This window comes from Penaeus vannamei, chromosome 39, assembly GCF_042767895.1.
Source record: "Penaeus vannamei isolate JL-2024 chromosome 39, ASM4276789v1, whole genome shotgun sequence".
NCBI lineage: Eukaryota > Metazoa > Arthropoda > Malacostraca > Decapoda > Penaeidae > Penaeus > Penaeus vannamei.
The window spans coordinates 2,879,455-2,901,224 of NC_091587.1; the positions used below are offsets into that span (position 1 = coordinate 2,879,455).

The window sequence follows — 21,770 nt, forward strand, 5'->3', positions numbered from 1 at the left end:
GCGCGGGGTGCTCCAAGGTGACTCGCTGGGACCTTATCCGTGACGTCAGGACTTGTCCGATTCCATTCCCTTGACCTACGCGATGTGTTTATTTTTTCGTTTCTTACCGCGCTGGGTTAGGTTATTTATTCGTTACATCGTTCGTGAATGAAAAATAATAAACTTATTTGTTTTGAACGTAGGGAGATGTGTATTCTGAAATGAATGACTCGTAACATAGAATTTCCACAACATAGAAGAAGCGGAATAGCCATGACGGAGAGAAAAAAAATGTAGTTAAGGCTTGGCGATTTGAATAACCATTCTAGAACTTTCTCGTTCGGGGGCAAATGTAAACAATACATGATTTATATCAGTTTCTGGTCATTTAATTACATTAAAATCGGCCATCTATTTGCAAATAACACACTTTAATGTCCCAACCGGCATCCCAGAATATAGAGTGTAGGCCTACTCTTTCGCTGATAAAATATTTCGGACATTTTCGTCGTTTGAGTCTGAGAGAGGAGGAAGAGAAATAGAGAGAGAGAGAGGAGGGGGAGAGAAAGAAGGAAAGAGAGAGAGGAGAAAGGGGGAGAGAATGAAGGAAAGAGAAAGGGAAAAATAAGGGTAGAGAGAGAGGAGGGGGGAGAGAAAGAAGGGAAGAGAGGGAAAAGTATAGGAGGGGGAGAGAGAGAGGGAAAAATAAAGGAGGGAAAGAGAGAGGAGGGGGGAGAGAAAGAGGGAGAGAGAGAGGAGGGGCGAGAGAAAGAAGGAGAGAGAGAGGAGGGGGGAGAGAAAGAAGGGAAGAAAGAGCGAAAAATAAAGGATGGAGAGAGTGAGAGAGAGGAGGGAGAGAGAGAAGAAAGATAAAAAGAGAGAGGGAAATAGAGAGGACAAAGTGAAAGATAGAGAGCGAGATTGAGTGAGTGAGAGACGAGAATCTTTTTTTTTTCTGACAAAATATCTATCTTTTACATTTGAATTGTTAGACTCTCTGACAGACGAGTGTTGGAGGGACATCTTATATAATTTTGCTATTTATTATTATTTTTTTTATTTCTATTGATCTATTTTCACTTTCCTTTATTCATAGATCTATTCATTTCAGTTTCGAAGTGTCACCGTGAATTATTATTTGATTTCATTATTTTTTCTATTTCAATTAATCTATTTTCTATATTTATATATTTTTTTATTTTTACTTTTTTATAATTATCAATTATCACTCACTTTTTTATAATTATCAATTATCACTCACTTTTTTGCTTTCTTATTTTTGGTTTGGAAATGTCACCTAGAACTATTCTTGAATTTATTATTTTTTTCATTTTAATTTTTATTTATCTATTTTCATTTATGTTTATTCATAGATATATTCATTTCGGTTTCGAAGTGTCATATGAAATTAATATTTGATTTTATTCTTTCTATTTCAATTAATAAATTTTCCCTCTTATTTATTCACACACACACACACACACACACACACAACACACCCACACACACAACACACACACACACACACACACACACACACACACACACACACACATATATATTTTTTTTTTCTTTTTTTTTCGAAATACGTAAATGTATGGAAGGACGCAGAAAATTGGAGTTATGTCATCGTAAGGCAGTTAGTTATGGAAAATTTATAATTAGGTTAAGTGCGTTTTGAAACTTTTCTCTGGACAATAAATTTTATGTCCGTTTGTTCGGGTTGACAAGTTTGTGATTTTTTCTTATTTTTTATTATCATTATTATCATTTGCGTAGATTTTTTTTTTTTATTGGTAATGAAGGTATATTATGTGGTTAATTATTTTGAATTGACTGAAATTATTTGGAAATGATATTAACGGCTTTAGTAGAATTTAAATTTTATATGTAAGCCTTTGTTCTGTTTTCACAAGCATAATAAGTTAGAAGTTTTATCTCTTGATCCGTCAAAGTCAAATCTAATTTTTCTGTTGCTTTTTTAGCAAGAAATAAATATGTATAGGTGTATTTTTCATATGCTGGAATAAAAAAAACATTTAACTTTATTCTTATTTATTATTTTTCTATCATTCATTATCAAATATTTTCAGAAAGAAAATATCTATATTTTTTCATCTCTTGTAGTCAAATTTGTCTTTAGTTGCAAGAGAATAAATCTTTTTTTTTCTTTTTCTTTTTGATCCATTGAAAATAATTCTTTATTTTCTCTTTCGTAGCAAGTAGAGTGGATTGATAATTGTTGCTATTATGATTAATTGTTGCTATTATTACTATTATTGTTGCTATTATTACTATTATTGTTGCTATTATTACTATTATTGTTGCTATTATTACTATTATTGTTGCTATTATTACTATTATTGTTGCTATTATTACTATTATTGTTGCTATTATTACTATTATTGTTGCTATTATTACTATTATTGTTGCTATTATTTCGACAACTACTACCACTTGACTGCAACTGTGCTGTAGAAAAGGTATGAATGAGAACGAATATCTTCACAATACAAGAGATGTATTTAACCGGTTTCGAATGGATCTTCGTCAGAAATAACGAATATCTTCACAATACAAGAGACGTATTTGACCAGTTTCGATTCTATCTTCGTCAGAAATAAACCAGAAATAGAATCTAGAAACCAGAAATACATCTAGAAATAGAATGATTTATATTCGAAACCGGTCAAATACATCTCTTGTATTGTGAAGATATTCGTTCTCATTCATAACTTTTCTACATTCGTCAACATGAATACGGCTCATACAACTGTTGTAAATGACTGTTACTAATGCAAAAAGAAAAATAAGTGACACCAATTTACAAATTCTTTACATTTTAACAGGTTTAGTTACTATCGGTTGTGCTAATAGTATGCGTAATGATGATGATGATGGTGATGATGATGGTGATAATGATGATGATGGTGGTAGTGGTTGTGGTGATAATAATTATGGTGATGATGTGATGATGATGATGGTGGAGGTAGTTGTAATAATGATGATGATAGTGATAATGATGGTGATAATGATGATGGTGACAGTAGATTTGAGAACAATGTTAACAACAACAGCTACAACGACATTAGCAATAATGGTGATGATAATGTTAATATCAATATTTATAATATTCTTCAACGATAATATTGACAATATTTAATAATGATTATAACAACAATAATGATAGTAATAATGATAATAATAATAAACATTATGATGAAAATAAGAATAACACGAATAATAATGATAATGATAATGATAATAAAGATAAGATTACAATAATGATATTAACTACAGTGACAATGGTTACACTGATATTTATAAAAGAACAATAATGATATATCAGTGATAATAATAATGATGATAATAATAATAATAACAAAATGATGATGATGATGATGATAGTAGTAATAATGATAATGATAACAATAACAACAACAATAATAATCATAAAGATAATAGTATTAATAATAATAATATGGATAATCATAAACGACAACAACAACAATATTGATACTGATAATGATGAAAATAAGAACAGTAGTAGTAATAATAATGATAATAATGATAACAATAACAATGATAATGGCAATAACATTAATGATAATAATAATACGACAACTACAACCACCACTAAATATGATGATGATGATGATAATGACAATAATGATAACAACGACAGTAATAATAATAATAATAATCAATATAAAGATAATAATGATGATGATAATAATAATAATAATCAATGTAATGATAATAATAATGATGATGATAATAATAATAATAATAATAATAATAATAACAGTAATGATGATTTTCATTACTCTTAATTCTTGTTCCATATTAACAACAATAACAACAACAACAAAACAATTGTTATAAGAATTTCATCGCCAAAAAAAATCGCAATTTCTTTTACCATCACAAAAACTATATGGAAAAAAGAACATAGTATTAGATTTAAAAAAATCTTATGTTTAGTTAAAGACATTAGAATTCGTTAAACTTTGGGGGTTTACATGTTGTTGATGTGAATATAATGAAAGATTTTTTTAGATGTATTGTTAGGGTTCCTGTGAGAGAGAAAACCAAAATATTTACAGTGTCAGTTGTTTGTGCAACTATACTGCTGTCAACCCAGAAATGCAATGACGAATACATATCTATAATATAAATATCTGAATAAATATCTGAATTAATGCACCGTTTATAATTGCACTGCATTGTCAGGATAACCTCATGAGATAATAAAAAAATCATGTTTACAGTCGTTAATCTTGATGAAATTGTGTGAAACAGTTCTCTGCAGCAATTAAAAACTCGTAAAAATGCATATTCTTTTATGTTTTGCTAACGCCATCTTAGTTGAACTAATAACTTTGTTGTAAAACCTTATTCTATCAACGGGTATTAGTAATAAGGTTCTCTGAGCACGGTAATTCACAGAAATATATTTTTTATGAGTTTGTCTTGCAATCTTGACATTACAAACAAGAGACTCGGGGTGTGATTGAAACAAACCCACAGACATATCATATCTTATTCATTAATCCTTTATGTTCTTTGACAGAATTCCAGATACGAACTCAGGCTAAAGAAAGACCTAAAAATAACAAATAGATCTCAGTGTTTTTTTGTTTTGTTTTGTTTTTTGTATCTGTCGTATGGACATGGAGATCAGTGACTCCTCTCCTCCTTAACTTCTTGAACCCTCATCTTATTCTAGAATATACAAATATTACGTTATGTAAGTATTCATTATCATTGTCCCATTCTCGACATATTTTGCAAAGGTTTTTAGCGAAATAGGACTCGAGTTAACGGAAAAATAAGGGAGGTAGTTCACTCTAACGGGGTCCGCCTTTGAGAGTGACCACCTCCAAGATCGGTCTTCGATAGAAATGACTTTCAGACCGAGGAAGGTCGTGAAAGCAACCTTAAGGTGAGGTCGTGCCTTAAGGTACAGATTCTACCACTCAATCACACTTCTTTAACCTTCCTTGTTATGTAAAAAAAAATGATGGTTCCGTTTCATTGAGAAATAGGCCTACATAAGGGTGATTTCAAAACGTAATAAATGTGGCACGAATTTTATTAACTTGTACTGTGTTTTGTCCTTATTTCTTTCGTGTTTTCGGTTTGTTTTAGGGAAGACAATATGAATATCTAAATAACAGAAAAATAGAAAATGCCTGTTTTCAATATTTATCGGTCATCAGTCGCCAATGTACATTATACATAATTTTTACGCACGTTTTCAAATGGAGTTGTATTTATCTATTTATTCCCTCGGTATGAACAAATGCTTTGTAAAAAATGAATTCAGACAATCAATATGTATGTCTAAATAAATGTACGCATATCTATATTATATTTTGTGTGTTTTAGCAGCATATATCACACTTTTTAGCAGCATATATCACACTTTTTAGCAGCATATATCACACTTTTTAGCAGCATATATCACACTTTTAGCAGCATATATCACACTTTTTAGCAGCATATATCACACTTTTTAGCAGCATATATCACACTTTTTAGCAGCATATATCACACTTTTTAGCAGATATATCAAACTTTTTTAGCAGCATATATCACACTTTTTAGCAGCATATATCACACTTTTTATTAGCATATATCACACTTTTTATACCAGCATATATCACACTTTTTAGTAACATATATCACACTTTTTAGAAGCATATATCACACTTTTTTGCAGGACATATCACACTTTTTAGCAGAATATATCACACTTTTTATAGCATCATATATCACACTTTTTAGCAGCATATATCACACTTTTTTTAGCAGCATATATCACACTTTTTAGGAACATATATCACATCTTTAGCAGCATATATCACACTTTTAGCAGCATATATCACACTTTTTAGCAGCATATATCACACTTTTTGCAGCATATATCACACTTTTTAGCAGCATATATCACACTTTTAGCAGCATATATCACACTTTTTAGCAGCATATATCACACTTTTTTAGCAGCATATATCACACTTTTTTAGCAGCATATATCACACTTTTTAGCAGCATATATCACACTTTTAGCAGCATATATCACACTTTTTAGACAGCAAATATCACACTTTTTTAGCAGCATATATCACACGTTTTAGCAGCATATATATCACACTTTTTTAACAGCATATATCACACTTTTTTAGCAGCATATATCACACTTTTCAAGCAGCATATATCACACTTTTTAGCAACATATATCACACTTTTCAAGCAGCATATATCACACTTTTTAGCAGCATATATCACACTTTTTAATAGCATATATCACACTTTTTAGCAGCATATATCACACTTTTTAATAGCATATATCACACTTTTTAGCAGCATATATCACACTTTTCAAGCAGCATTTATCACACTTTTCAAGCAGCATATATCACACTTTTTAGCAGCATATATCACACTTTTTAGGAACATATATCACACTTTTTAGCAGCATATATCACACTTTTTAATAGCATATATCACACTTTTTAGCAGCATATATCACACTTTTTAATAGCATATATCACACTTTTTAGCAGCAAATATCACACTTTTTATACCAGCATATATCACACTTTTTAGCAGCAATTATCACACTTTTTATACCAGCATATATCACACTTTTTAGCAGCATAAATCACACTTTTTAGCAGCATATATCACACTTTTCAAGCAGCATTTATCACACTTTTCAAGCAGCATATATCACACTTTTTAGCAGCATATATCACACGTTTTCGCAGCATATATCACACTTTTTAGCAGCATATATCACACTTTTTAGGAACATATATCACACTTTTTAGCAGCATATATCACACTTTTTAATAGCATATATCACACTTTTTAGCAGCATATATCACACTTTTTAATAGCATATATCACACTTTTTAGCAGCATATATCACACTTTTCAAGCAGCATTTATCACACTTTTCAAGCAGCATATATCACACTTTTTAGCAGCATATATCACACTTTTTAGGAACATATATCACACTTTTTAGCAGCATATATCACACTTTTTTAGCAGCATATATCACACTTTTTAGCAGCATATATCACACTTTTTTAGAACATATATCACTTTTTAGCAGCATATATCACACTTTTTATAGCAGCATATATCACACTTTTTAGAAGCATATATCACACTTTTAGCAGCATATATCACACTTTTTAGCAGCATATATCACACTTTTTAAGCAGCATATATCACACTTTTTAGGAACATATATAACATTTTTAGCAGCATATATCACACTTTTAGCAGCATATATCACACTTTTTTAGAACATATATCACACTTTTCCAATCACATTTTCATTGCCAGCGAAACTATGAATCACTTCTGACAGTGACCTCCTCTGTACCTCCCTTAGTTACGGAGATAATACACCTAGGTCAACTTTGAAGGAGGATATGCATCTTGACCTTAGTCCAGCATGCAGATAAGGTCATTCGAACCGCGAATTTTGGGGTGACCTTAGAGGAATTTTATCATGCCATCTCACACAGGATATCTCGAAGAAATATGGATGTCACACTATCTGTAGGAGGTAAATATATAAACTATAAACCTTGCCTATTAAATTTAGAATTATTAAAAGTATGTAGTGTTTTTTCTATATATTTTTTTTTTGTCTTGTGTACTATTCTCGAAGAAATATGGATGTCACACTATCTGTAGGAGGTAAATATATAAACTATAAACTTTGCCTATTAAATTTAGAATTATTAGATAGTATGTAGTGTTTTTTCTATATATTTTTTCTCTTGTGTACTATTCTCGAAGAAATATGGATGTCACACTATCTGTAGGAGGTAAATATTTAATCCATAAACCTTGTCTATTGAATTTAGAATTATTAGATAGTATGTAGTGTTTTTTCTATATATACATATATTTACATTTGCATCAAGGCTGGTGTTACACATACAGCTGTATGTGTAACACCAGCCTTGATGCAAATGTAAATATTTAATCCATAAACCTTGTCTATTAAATTTAGAATTATTAAATAGTATGTAGTGTTTTTTTCTATATATATTTTTTCTCTTGTGTACTATTCCCGAAGAAATATGGATGTCACACTATCTGCAGATCTGTAGGAGGTAAATATTTAATCCATAAACCTTGCCTATTAAATTTAGAATTATTAAATAGTATGTAGTGTTTTTTTTTCTATATATTTTTTTTCTCTTGTGTACTATTCCCGAAGAAATATGGATGTCACACTATCTGTAGGAGGTAAATATTTAATCCATAAACCTTGCCTATTAAATTTAGAATTATTAAATAGTATGTAGTGTTTTTTCTATATATATATTTTTATCTTGTTTACTATTCCCATCGTATTTTCTAGTTAAAACAACAACAACAACAACAAAAACAGATAGAATAGGTTAAATGCGTAGTTATGATAACAATGAGAATGATAACAAATATGATAGTTATACTGATAATAGCAGTAAGGAAAGAAAAAAATATGAATTGTGTAAAATTATAATAACAATGGTATTTATTGTGATATCATTAACATTTATGATAGTGAACATACGATGGTGATGTGATGATGATGATGAGAATGGTAATAATGATGATAAAAATGATAATGATAATAATGAATGAAATAAAAATTGTGATGATGATACGAATGATAGTGATAATAATGATAGTAATAAAAATAATGATAACATCAGTTATGATAATAATAGTAGTAATGGAAATAACTCATGTAACAGGAACAACTACAAAACGATGATGATGATGATAATAGTAATAATAATGATTATTATTATTGCTATTATTATTATTATTATTATTATTATTATTATTGTTATTATTATTATTATCGTTATTATCATTACTAAATTGATGACAATAAGGATGATAAGAACAACAACAATGGTAATGCTAACAACCACAAGAGTATTAATGTGAATTATAATGATAATAATGAAAATAAGAATTATAATTACAGTTGTAATGGTTATAGCAATGAGAATACTGTCGTTGTAGTTTCGTTTTAAGTGGAATTAAGAGAAGTCCTCATATCAAATAACATCACAGTTAAACTATTAATATTTAGCAAATATATATATTTTCGCAAATATTTGGATCGCAGGCTGTCCGAATACATTCAGTTTAAGTAATAAAGAATATTTATATATTCTTTCAAATCCACTTTGATATTACATCAGATGTTAGATGAAGCTTAATATTAAGTATTTTTTTTAATGCAAAGAGAATATATTTAATTTTCTCATACAAAATAAAGATAAAAACTACGAAATGTGACCCGGAGTTAACGACGTCTGTTTGAACTGTCAGCTGATTGTGGGTGTTGTTGTGTTTCTATTGATTGTGGCTGATATTTTGACAGTGACTGTGTTTTGGTAAGTGAATGTCAGGTTTTCTTTGTAGAATGTAGTTTATATTTCTTGGAGACGTAATTTCTTGAGTGTTGTCTATCATGATAAGCTTTTTTGAGATGATATAAGCGAGTATTGAAATTCGTGAGAGTTGTGTGTTGTAGAGTGTAGGTTGTAGGTGTGTTTCGTATTTCATAGAAGACAGATAAGACTGATATGGTAGGTTATGTTTATTCTGTTTATTTTTGTATAATTTAAGGTAATTAGGCCGTCCATAACTGAAATATTACTATTGAAGGCACAGTTTAGTGGTACGATATATAGTGGTTCGAAGCATATCAGATTCTACTCAGAAACTTTAATATTTGTGAAGTTGTTGGACAACCAGTCTTCCTACAGGGCTACATAGTGTTTCTCAGAACTGTATGCTAACCTGGGCGCAGGTCAAATTTATGAGAACAGTTGTATTATGAGTATTATAGCTGTAGATAGAACACATATTATTTTCATGTAAAGCATAGTTTTTTTGGTTCAAGTCAAAGTCTAACTTGCTTTTTAGTTTCAGAAGTATATTGATGGTTGATTAATGTTTATTATTGTATAGGAAACTTGAAGCAATAATCTGTTTGTGTGATGATCAATTAAACTGACTATAATATAGTGTTTGGGAAGAGTATCATAATAAGAGAAAACTTTAACAAGTAGGTTGTGATTTTACCCCTTTTTTATTTTCTTTCTTTTTTTTTTTTTTTTGCTTAATCAGTTTAGTAAAACAAATCTAATTTATATTCTTTGCCCATATTCCAAAGGCACAATGACCCATTTAGTAAATTTTGATTTGCCATTAATAAAGGAAGTGACTATTGGTGTGGCAGAAATGCCTCTGATTGGTGTCCTGCGCATGCATGATGAAACAAACAAGATGGTGGTGTCTCGTCATGACAAGATGATACCATGCTCAGTTAGGTTTGGTTTAGTTTGGTCTGGTTTGGTTCGGTTCGTACTTATTATCCAGAAAAGACATTTATATGGGCGTACGCATATGTGTCATACACCTAGTTGTGAGTTATCAGTTACGGCTGCTGTATGTGTAACACCAGCCTTGATGCAAATGTAAATTGTAGAAGTTTTGAAGCCTCTGATGAATCATTCACTGGTTTCATGCCATTTGGTGTTGCATCCATACCAGTTGGTATTGCGTCCATACCTGTTGGTGTTCAGGCAAATGTCACACCTACTGACATTCTTTGCGAAAAGATTACATTATTGGTTTATATTATATGAAGTACCTGCATGATTATTTAGTTTGATTAGAGATTTACTTGTCATTGCTCCAAACAGAAAAAGTAATGTAGAAAAGTTTCTTATCAAAAAAATAATCTAAAAAAAAAGATGAATTGAGAATGATCAACCACACAGCAATTGAAGTGATATGCATTCTTTGATGTTAATTCTTAATCAGAATTATAAATTCAAATAAGATTACAATATGTATATAACCTGTCAAGTACTTCGCTGTTATCAGAAGTCTATGAATTGTCCCTTGTTTTTAGAAAAATTAACTTTGCTTTACCATAGGATAATTTAAAACTGTCACCCATTATATTTGCATTTCTGTTGTATGCAGTTTCCATTATTTTTCTTTTGTTGTAACTGAATTCAGATAAATGATTAATCCTTGGCCATAAGAGTATTCAAGAATTGGCATGATAATAGAAGGAAAGACGATAACTATAATTTGATTTACTTGTTTTTTAAATCTTGCATGGTGATTCTTTACATTCAGACTATATAGGATACAGGTATACAAGTACAGGGTATGATGCCCTTTTGAATATTCATAAATTTTCAAGTGCACCACTATACATGATTTGAAATACCAGCAAAGTTCTGTATTTGGAGCTAAGTATCCTACATTAGAATATGATTTCTGTACATCAGGGGCATGAAGAAATAACTTGTGTTAACTATTATTATGGCACAATCCATTATTCTCTGCTAAACATATCTCCTGATTTTTTTTCAAATATGGGGGAGACTGTTACCACAAGTAAATACAAACAAGAGGAAGAATGATCGTTTTGATATTATATATTCATCAAGTTACTGCTGGCTTCTTAATGTAAATTTGCAGATGTAGGACAGTCAAACTTTTGCTAGTCATGAGTCAAGGATACAAAACATAAATGATACATTCAATCTTTAATTATGTTTCAGCAGAGTATAGTAATTTTTTCTATGAGTTCTTGGGATGTGCTTGCATAGATTCTACACTTACATTTGTAAGAGTCCAATTTTTGTTTTGTAGGGTGTAGTTTTGCAATTGGAAGAGTTTACCCTATAAATAATTCTATTGGTTTCATGAAAATCCATTCTAAAACATTTGATGTCAGAGGGTCTGCAGTGGTAGTAGTAGTTTGTGCAGCTGCGGACAAAGTGGGTCTTCAAGAATCCTGACTATGATTGAAAGATTAAAAAGGGAATCTACTTGGAGTAACAGTTGCACTGCTGAAATCTAAGGTCCTTGGAAATAAGGAACTTTCTAAGATTTCTAGCAAGAGAGTTTGTGTTGCAAACTAATATAGATTTGTATGTGTCTTTTACTTTCTATTAGTATTTTGTTTTGTTTTTGTTTTTTAATTAATAGGGATAGAAAGTTTAACAAATGGAAAATATTCATAATCTGTTGTACAGTTTATTCTTTAATGTATGAGTTGCAGGTATAAAAATTCAAACAAATGGAATATATTTATATTTTATTCAAAGCAGTGCAATTTTCCACTAACAGTGGGAAAATATGAGACATATGTAATATCCGATAAGTAAAATATATAATTACAGGTAGATGATATATCTCAACTTATACTATATATTGATATGCAGGATGAAATAATGCAGTAATGCACAGATTTACACAAATGACAACCTTCCTTGAAAAAGACTCCATACATGCAGTACTAAACCTGCTTCACCACACAACCTTTAAAAGGTTTGAGGATCGAGCCCCTTTCTAGGTGGGAGGTAGTTATATTGATGTGCTTAATCATATGAAAAAAGCTGAATGGAAATCTCAGGTTTTGCAGCCTTGAAAGCTAATATTGTAAAATGTGTAAGTATATACATTGAAATTATGAATAATTGTTAAGAAATGTGGCTTACAGATTTTGTAAAATGCTTTAATCTTGATTCATTATGTACCCAGTATTACTGCATGTTGGTTTGTGTATGTTTGATGCATAATGCCATTCATTGTATCACTGTAAATTACAATTAAATAGTCATTGGTACAAACTACACAAAACTAATGTATGAAATCAAATAGAAAATAAACAAATTCAGACAAGCTTCCAATGAGATAGGATTCAGAATATTGTAAATATATTTGTGATTTGTGTGATTATGAGTAATAAAAAGTTTTTTTTTTGTATGCTTCAAATAACTTCAGGTGGATAAATCAGGATAAAAAAAGGCCTATTTTTTACATTATCTTTTGATCAATGAATAATTGTCCATGAGAAACATTGTATATGTGATATAGAGGTTATAATTCTTAAGACCTAAAGACTGCAGGTATGTTATATCTCCCCTAATTATTGAAAAAGAATACATACATGTACTAACTATTAAATGTTTTCACAATACAGTAATCTGATTTTTACATTACAAACTCACACATTACTGAATGCCTTTTTACAAATGAATTTCAACATGATCACTTACAGTTATATATCTATATACATAAAGTACAGAACATTTATATACATTATTCATACAAGATTATTACAGAAATTATATATCTACTAATATTTATAATGCTAGCACGGGATTTGCTGATATGTTAACTGGTATCCTTGTCCTGCGTTTTGGCCGTTGCTTCGGAACTGGACGATGAAGGGCCCATTTGTAGTGTCTGGAATAAACGGGGAAATTATGTAGCCTTTGTATATGTTGACAGCTTTATTCATAGGATGATAAAAGGCATAAATATCGATATTTTTCATTTGTTCATCTGTTGATGATAGTTTACTATGTGATATTTCTATAGGTAAGAATGTATTAATGTCAAGGACTAAGTCATAGGATGTGTGTGTGTGTGTGTGTGTGTGTGTGTGTGTGTGTGTGTGTGTGTGTGTGTGTGTGTGTGTGTGTGTGTGTGTGTGTGTGTGTGTGTGTGTGTGTGTGTGTGTGTGTGATGGGCTTGTTCATAACTGGACATAAACCTTGTGACCTCTGTTGGTGATCTTTCTATAACTGTAAAGTGGGTTTATTTATATGATGAAATAACGGCATCAAATCAGTTCAGTTACTCTTAGAATATTAAAAAATATTAGGAAGGCTAAGAGGAATTGTGAATAGTTTTTGACTGAGTCTGAGAAGTCGGTTCTTGTTACATTCTTCATAAAAACAGTAGACGTGTGGAAGCATAGTCCCAGTCTTACCAGTCACTGGACCATTGTCAGTCCGCGTTGGAACAGCCGAACCGTCATTTAACCGGTCGCCACACAGTCTGGTCCCAGCCACTATAACAAAATCATCCGGACATTGGATAAGGCCAATGCCAGCCTCTCCTGCTGGGACCACAGAGGTTGCCACACCTGCTAAAGAGGTAATGAAAGGCCAGGTAATAATTCATGGTGTGGTTAGAGAACAATAAATAAATAAATAAATAAAGATCATGTGAGAAGAGAATTCATGTTCTGCCAAGAAGTTGAATAACAATTTTGTTTGTTACCATAGTTGTCGAGGGTCTTCATCTCAGTTATTTAGAGAATGGAGAACTTTTATGATGTAAAATGAAATTGTGGACACGAGTAATACAGTCACATTTCGTGCCTTATATAACTGATAATGTATATAACACTTTTCAAGTTATAAATTAGTCATTACTATTGTTATTATTATTATCATTGTCTTTTTAATTATTATCTTAATTATCATTCATCATTATTATTGGCATGGGCAGATTGTGCACTTACTTGGAGAGATGACAAAGTTCACGAGTTCAAAGGACTGTGTCGCAGAGGTTGGTGTCGTTGTGTAGACAATGGAACAAAAGCCTGCCTCTTTCCGTATGCAGGTAGCATAGTTCAGGTTATTCTGGAAGTAACAGTTATGCTGCGTGATGCTTGCTCGTTCTTTTTCAACAAAGGTTGCATGGAGAGCAGATATACATGTATTTTTAGCACATGCAAGGAATGGAAAATATGTATTTGTGAATGTACAAACTAGGGGGAAAATGTATTTGTGAATGTACAAAGTAGGGGGAAAATGTATTTGTGAATGTTAAAAGAACAATGAAATATTAACTTGTAAATGTAAAAAAAAGGCTAACTGTATTTAATGTTAAAAAGGTGGGAAAAATATATTTGTAAACATTCAGGAGGAGGGAAAGTATCTGTTAATGTTCAGAAGGAGGAAAAATATTTTTGTAAATATTGAAAAAATGGAAAACTATATAAGTGAACGTTTAAATAGGGTGCGGAAATTATTTGTATTTTCTTCCAGTAATTCATTTGTCTCATGTTCCTTTTTGTAATAATTATTATTATACCATGATACCTGTAATCTGTTTATCTGGTAGTTATTTCTGTTTAGTTTATATTGAAATTGGTAGAAAATCAGTTCATACAAATGAATGATCAGTAACGTAAAAATGCCGACAACTTACCAAGTACTGTGAGGGTAAATTGGGAACGTAATTGAAAGAGGAAAAGGTTCCTTGGCTTCCTGTGAAATATTGAAGGCAGTTATTGGGTGGTCTGTAAGGGCTGTTGCACTCAATCTGAAACATAGTAGAAGACATTGTAAAGCAAAGTTTTATCCTGACGTGTTTTTTTGGTTTTCAACTGTTTAGCTTTAAGGACGATTACAAGGAAAAAATAAAGCAGGTTTTATCTCTAGTTAGAGAGCCTTTTCTCTAAGTTTTGGTCTTGGAAACATTCTTGACATTATGTTAAAAAGCAACTTGCATCTTTACTTCAATGTTTTTTGTTCTTTCAAGGTTTAGCTTAAGAAACTTTATGAAAAACATTCAGTAGTAAATTTTACTTCTAGTGTAAGAGTTTTAAGTGATAAATGGATTTTTTTGCTCGTAATCAGTGGGAAATAATGAACCTAATAGCCGTCCATGGAAATTGGCGTATTTTTCATATTTACCAAAATTCATTGTACTCTATGTAAGGTGTGGAAACATTATATTTGAAAGCTTTTCATTCTTAGCCATACCTTTTACTCAAGCATACCTGAAACACCTAATGACTTTGTATGTTTTGATTCTTACCTGAGTTACCTCTATCTCCCATTCCCGATCGAATCCACTTCCTACAGTGTTTATTCTTAACTCCACAGGTCCTGGTACAGTGTCTACATCAATGTACACTGTTGATAGAAAAATTGTTGACTTTAAGAATATTTTTTTCAAGAGAGATAAGGGTTTGTAATTAATTACTAAGGGTTTTGCTATGATTTATTAAGCTTTTAGGATATATCAGAGACTAATTCTCAAATAATTAATATATTGCAATGATAATAGTGTATGGTTGCAAATGTTTTACAGTTCCAATTACTTTTGTACTTTTATAATAGATTTATCAGTGTAGCGAATACTCACTATGTTGGCCAGAATTCTCTCCACAGAGTTTGGGGATAAAGTTGTTGATGTTTTGTCCCGATACAGCCAGGTGGTCTCTCAAGCAGTTTCCTTCATTAGGTGGTGTGAGCTGATGGGAGGGAGAATGATCATATAGTGGCAAAACACTTGGGAAAATGATTGTCTGATGGTGAGTTTAGAGGAAGAATGGTCTAATGATTGTGACATAAATGGTAAAGATCCACTGGTGAGAAAGATAAAAAAAGGATGGGAATGTGTTGAAAATTAAGGAATAGTGAGTGAGAAAGAGAAAGGAATAATGACTGTTTAGTAATGAAAATCAAGGAAGCATGTCAAAGGGCGTGAAAGTTGAAAGAATGGCTATATGGTACTGCAAATTAAGGAAAATTTTTATATAAAGTAAAGAGATTACATAATGAGCATTTTGAAAATATAATAATCAATGTATAATTGTGATTAATCATTTGTACTTAATGTATATAATTATTTCTATCATTCTACAAAGAATACTCGGGATATTTCATAATTTATATGCCATATGAAAAAGATATTTAATAAAGTATGTCCCATTACATACAGGCATTACCTACAGACAAGGTGTAGACATATATTACTGTATATGGCTTTTACTCATCAAAAACAGACATGGCATAGACATACATTGCTATCTATGGCTTTTACTCATCGAAAACAGACATTGCATAGACATACGTTACTATCTATGGCATTTACTCACCGAGAACCTGGAAAAATTCAGTCTAATGGAGCAGATGTTGTTGGAGAGTTTTCGGACCTTGAGGACGCAGGTGGCTCCAGTGGTAACTACCTGGCTACCTGGACCAGGAGAGGACCAGTAGGTGCGGTTCCGGGTCGCCTCCCACCCACAGTCGTTCCTCATGGCTGCTGAGGTAATATCCATAAAACAAATAGGCTTTTGAGGTACCTGGTATAGTCGGTGGTAGGTTGGGGATTTAGTTTGTTTGTGTTTTTTGCTGGATTTGTTATATTTTATCATTGTTATTAGTAATAGTGGTAAGGTTGTTGTTGTTGTTGTTGTTTGTGTGTGTTGTGTTGTGTTGAATTAATGATCATTTGGTAATCACATTGTTTTATTATCATTTAAGTATATTCTCTCATTTCAAGTCTTTTATAATATTTCTCAAACTATAAAGTAATTATTATTTCCCCCCAATAATCACTGCTCAACCAGCAACCAGACAATTATTATACAAAATCAAGTTCTGCGAACATTCTATATTACCCATAATAAACACAACCATAGTTTTGTAATGTGATATGCAATAGTTAGTGAGCATATCAGATATTAAATAGTCATTCTGTTTGTATTAATCAGGATCAGGAGATATTGTCTGTATATGCGTGGAAATCAGAAACTAGTTGATGACGATTGCATGTTAATATTCACTTCCGTTGATGTGGCGTGAAGTTATTAGTTCAGATAGAGGTGCAAGGGGATGGGGATTGGGATGGGGATGGGGATGGGGATGGGGATGGGGATGGGGATGGGGATGGGGATGGGGATGGGGATGGGGATGGGGATGGGGATGGGGGGTTAGTTATATCAGTGATTTCCAACCGGGGTTTTGCCGACTGTCTCCAGGGGTTCCGCGAGAAAACGTAAAATTATTATGTGTTATTACGATATGACAGGGATCCTAATTCACAATTCCTACTTAACAAATACTTTCCAGACGCTAACTTACCCGTTAGTACTATTTATAATGAACATTGTAGTGTATGGATTATATATTATGTTCCGCCAACGTGTAAAGGTTGGGAATCGCTGATTTATGTTGAACTAATGATTGTAAAAATATATGTATATATAGTGTATATAATCTGCTGTAACAGATTCCGAATTTGAATGATAGTGATTTATGCATATATGTTTATATTATTGTGTGTGTGTGTGTGTGTGTGTGTGTGTGTGTGTGTGTGTGTGTGTGTGTGTGTGTGTGTGTGTGTGTGTGTGTGTGTGTGTGTGTGTGTGTGTGTGTGTGTGTGTGTGTGTGTGTGTGTGTGTGTGTGTGTGTGTGTGTGTGTATGTGTGTGTTGCGTGCGTGTGTGAGTGGGGTACGGGCCTGTTATATGTATTTTTTTCAGAATCTTGTAATAGTATGAATGAATTTGCACTAGGACAGTGGTGATGATAATCATCTTAAAATTAAGAGGTTTGTTATGATAAGTTGGTGATGGTGATTATCTGACATAAAAGTGATATATTTGTGATAAATAATTATTTGATAAGGTTGGTAATGATCGTTTGATAATTGATAGGATTATGATTATATGAGAATTGATAGGTTTGCAATGCTATTTGCAAATTAACAATTTGGTTACTAGTGCTGACTGATATTTAAAAAATCGTCAGTACCTTTAAAATACATATATATGTGCAATCGATATTCATTCAACTTTTTAGACTACACTCACGATTGACTAAATCAGTTTCTCATTGAAAATATCCTTCCCCACACCCCTCCCTCTCTCACATTTTTTTATTTAAATGTCTTTTCACAATCTCCCCCCCCCCTTCTCCCTCTCCCCCATAAGCCCAAACTGCAATTCGTCATCATTTTGCAACCGCCATTTCGCTTGCAACTGTTGTGATTTCTGCATAGTTACGGAAGACCAGTGAAATTGCCTTTCATAAGTTAATATGGATTTCCTTATTTCGTATGCGTGGTGGCAGGGTTATGATGAATACTTAATTCGAGAAAAAAATATATATGTATATGTGTATTGGATGAGTTATTGTGAGAGGCGAGATCCCGTTTTCTCTTTTGACTCGTGTTGTGGGGAGGGGGATACCCGTAGAGTTTATTTATTTATTTATTTTTTTGTTATTTTGTGGATTTGATGTTTGAGTGAATGTTTAAGGTTTATTGACGCTTGTTGAAAATTAGGGAGGATGGCGAACTTATGGCAATATGATGATATCGATGTTGACGTGTGAAATATCGGTTCAGATTATCATGTGGTGAGTTGGGAAAGACTTTTTAAAAGTTTTTAGAAATTTACGTATCTTGCGGTAGATTCGTGTAAGATGTAGACGGCAATACTATCGGATATAGGTAATGTGTTTTATTTCCCTGCTTTGCCTACCTCTCTGCCTGCCTGCCTGCCAATCTGCCTGTCTTCTTGCCTGTCTGCTTATCTACTTTCTCCCCCCCCCCCCCATCTCTCTCTCTCTCTCTCTCTCTCTCTCTCTCTCTCTCTCTCTCTCTCTCTCTCTCTCTCTCTCTCTCTCTCTCTCTCTCTCTCTCTCTCTCTCTCTCTCTCTCTCTCTCTCTCTCTCTCTCTCTCTCTCTCTCTCTCTCTCTCTCTCTCTCTCTCTCTCTCTCTCTCTCTCTCTCTCTCTCTCTCTCTCTCTCTCTCTCTCTCTCTCTCTCCTTCCGTTTCGTAAGCCAAGGCCGAATATCCCACGTGGAAAACACCCCGAGATCACTTTCCCTTTTGTGAAGTCAGCTGTTACAACGAAAACACTTTCTGACTGTGGAATATGCAGACAACATCATAAGGTCGTTTGAAAATACTTGTAGTTGAAATGAGGAACGTCTGTTACCATTTCGTCTCAGTCGAGAGGAAGTCAATTGAGAAATCGTGTTTGGTGCGTGTATGTGTTTTGTTGTGTGCGTGTTTCGGTGTGTAAGTGTTTCGCGTATACTCTCGTTGGCGTGTAGGTGTATTGGGATGTGCGTATGTTGGTGTTTACGCATTGTCCGTTCTCTTGTTATGTACGTTTATTGGCGTGGACGTGTAATGGTGTACACGTGTGTGTGTGTGCGGGTCGGTTACTCTCACTCGACACTCGATACGCTCGACCCAGCTATAACACTGCCAACCAAAACGATTCTCCGTCGTATCATAATTTTTTTTTATGCTTTCTGATCTTCGACGATGGTGAAATCACAGAAATCTGACATTTCTCCCAAATGAGGGCTATGATGAGGTGTGCCACGTGCATAGTTTCTACGAGAGGGGTGGTTTGTTGTGATTCTGCAGTAGGCCTATATGGTTGATGTAGGATTCATACGGAAAGCATACTTATGGTTAACGGGGAGATAGGCCTATATGATTATGCAGGATTTATACGGAAAGCATACCTATGGTTGACGGGGATGTAGGCCTATATGATTATGCAGGATTTATACGGAAAGCATACTTATGGTTGACGGGGATGTAGGCCTATATGGTTATGCAGGATTTATACGGAAAGCATACTTATGGTTGATGGAGATGTAGGCCTATATGGTTGATGCAGGAATATACTGAAAGCATATTTATGGTTGATACTGAAATAGGCATATGTGCTTGATGTTGGTTGTTTACTGAAAGCATATATACGGTTGATGCTGAAATAGGCCAATATTGTTGATGCAGGGTGTATACTGAAAGCATAGTTGATGCCAAGTTAGATTTATGTGGTTCATATTGATGCAGAATACGGTAAGCAAGATTGTAGTTAACACTGAATGTATATGGTTGGTAATGTAGGCTTATATGGTTGTAGTTGAATGTGTATGGAAAACTTTTAGCTGAATGTTTGGTTGACTATGGCTGACGCTGAATATATGAAGATGAAAATAGATTATGAATGTAAAAGGAATAGCTGCATATATGTAGTTGGTTTTGGTTGGTGTTGGAATGTGAATTTTTGGTATCAGTTGATGCAAAATGGTATATATATGCACACACACATACACGCACACACACACACACACACACACACACACACACACACACACACACACACACACACACACACACACACACACACACACACACACACACACACACACACACACATATATATATTTATTTATTTATTTATTTATTTATTTATTTATTTATTGTTGGGTACAGTTATTCCCGAATTTGCGTTGAAAACTAAATACAAATGGTTATTAACTTTCTAAATATATATGGTTAATTACATTTGATGAAGAATATATATTGTGGGATTGTGGTTGATACTAAGTGCATTTGGTGCATTTTCATTTTGCAATTAATCACGGCGGCAGTTATGATTATCATCCAATATGTATTAACCAAAATGAAATAGATGGAAGCTGTCATTGATAAAATCGCAATAGAGATATATGTTGTGGATGTGGTAACCGTGCCTGATATAAACGCAGTTACAAAACTACAATCATCAGTAAAAAAAAAATATAGAGATTGCGGATTTTCGGTGATAAATAGACATGGTAAAAGTGGTCGTTATTGCCAGGCGTAAATTGGTAATTACACAAGAATTAGTGGTCGAATTTGACGTAATGATGATAACGCTTTTTAATGGTCTCATAGCTAATTAAGAATCTTTTCGGCATACGAGTTTTAGGTATATTAGAGATGGTAATGAACGAATATTAATTGAACGTAAATGAGAATATGATCATAATTAGTATGAAGAGAAATTGACTGTAAGGATGATATTAAATAACGATTTGAAAAATGAAAATAGATAACGATTAAAAAATGAGAATCTAATCAGAATTAGCATAAAGAGAAATTGACTGGGAGGAGGATATTAAATAATAAAAATACATGAATAATCGAATCAAAATTAGAATTAAAAAAAAAAAAAAACTTTTAAGAGAGAAACATTTAGGATAATGCATAAAAAACACAGGAATGTAATTAATAAATCGAGAGGAGATTGACTTTGAAAATGAGGGAGAGAGATTTTAGAAAGTAAAAACCGGCGTGTGGAAGAGGCAGTAATGGCACCATGGCAGTGAATTTTGACA

At 32.5% G+C, this 21,770-nt stretch overlaps 2 protein-coding genes across 4 annotated transcripts in view; one reads left to right on the plus strand and one right to left on the minus strand.

Moving 5' to 3' along the window:
* Nucleotides 1-9,324: 9,324 nt before the first annotated feature.
* Nucleotides 9,325-21,770, plus strand: part of BORCS5 (BLOC-1 related complex subunit 5) — a 126,658-nt gene continuing 114,212 nt past the window's right edge. Inside the window, exon 1 of the mRNA XM_070116635.1 lies at nucleotides 9,325-9,410. The gene's annotated coding sequence lies outside the window, so the exon portion shown is untranslated. The remainder of the gene's footprint in view (nucleotides 9,411-21,770) is intronic.
* LOC113803143 (uncharacterized) overlaps nucleotides 12,146-21,770 on the minus strand; it is a 48,611-nt gene continuing 38,986 nt past the window's right edge. The window contains exons 4-10 of one of the 3 annotated variants that reach the window (XM_070116634.1): nucleotides 16,733-16,899; nucleotides 15,997-16,105; nucleotides 15,667-15,764; nucleotides 15,055-15,168; nucleotides 14,363-14,483; nucleotides 13,826-13,981; nucleotides 12,146-13,296 (exon numbers count right to left, since the gene is read on the minus strand). In XM_070116634.1, coding sequence (XP_069972735.1) covers nucleotides 13,202-13,296; nucleotides 13,826-13,981; nucleotides 14,363-14,483; nucleotides 15,055-15,168; nucleotides 15,667-15,764; nucleotides 15,997-16,105; nucleotides 16,733-16,899 — 860 coding nt within the window. In that variant the 3' untranslated portion in view covers nucleotides 12,146-13,201. Of the gene's footprint in view, nucleotides 13,297-13,825; nucleotides 13,985-14,362; nucleotides 14,484-15,054; nucleotides 15,169-15,666; nucleotides 15,765-15,996; nucleotides 16,106-16,732; nucleotides 16,900-21,770 lie in introns of all 3 variants that reach the window. The other 2 variants (XM_070116633.1, XM_070116631.1) reach the window with 2 other exon arrangements.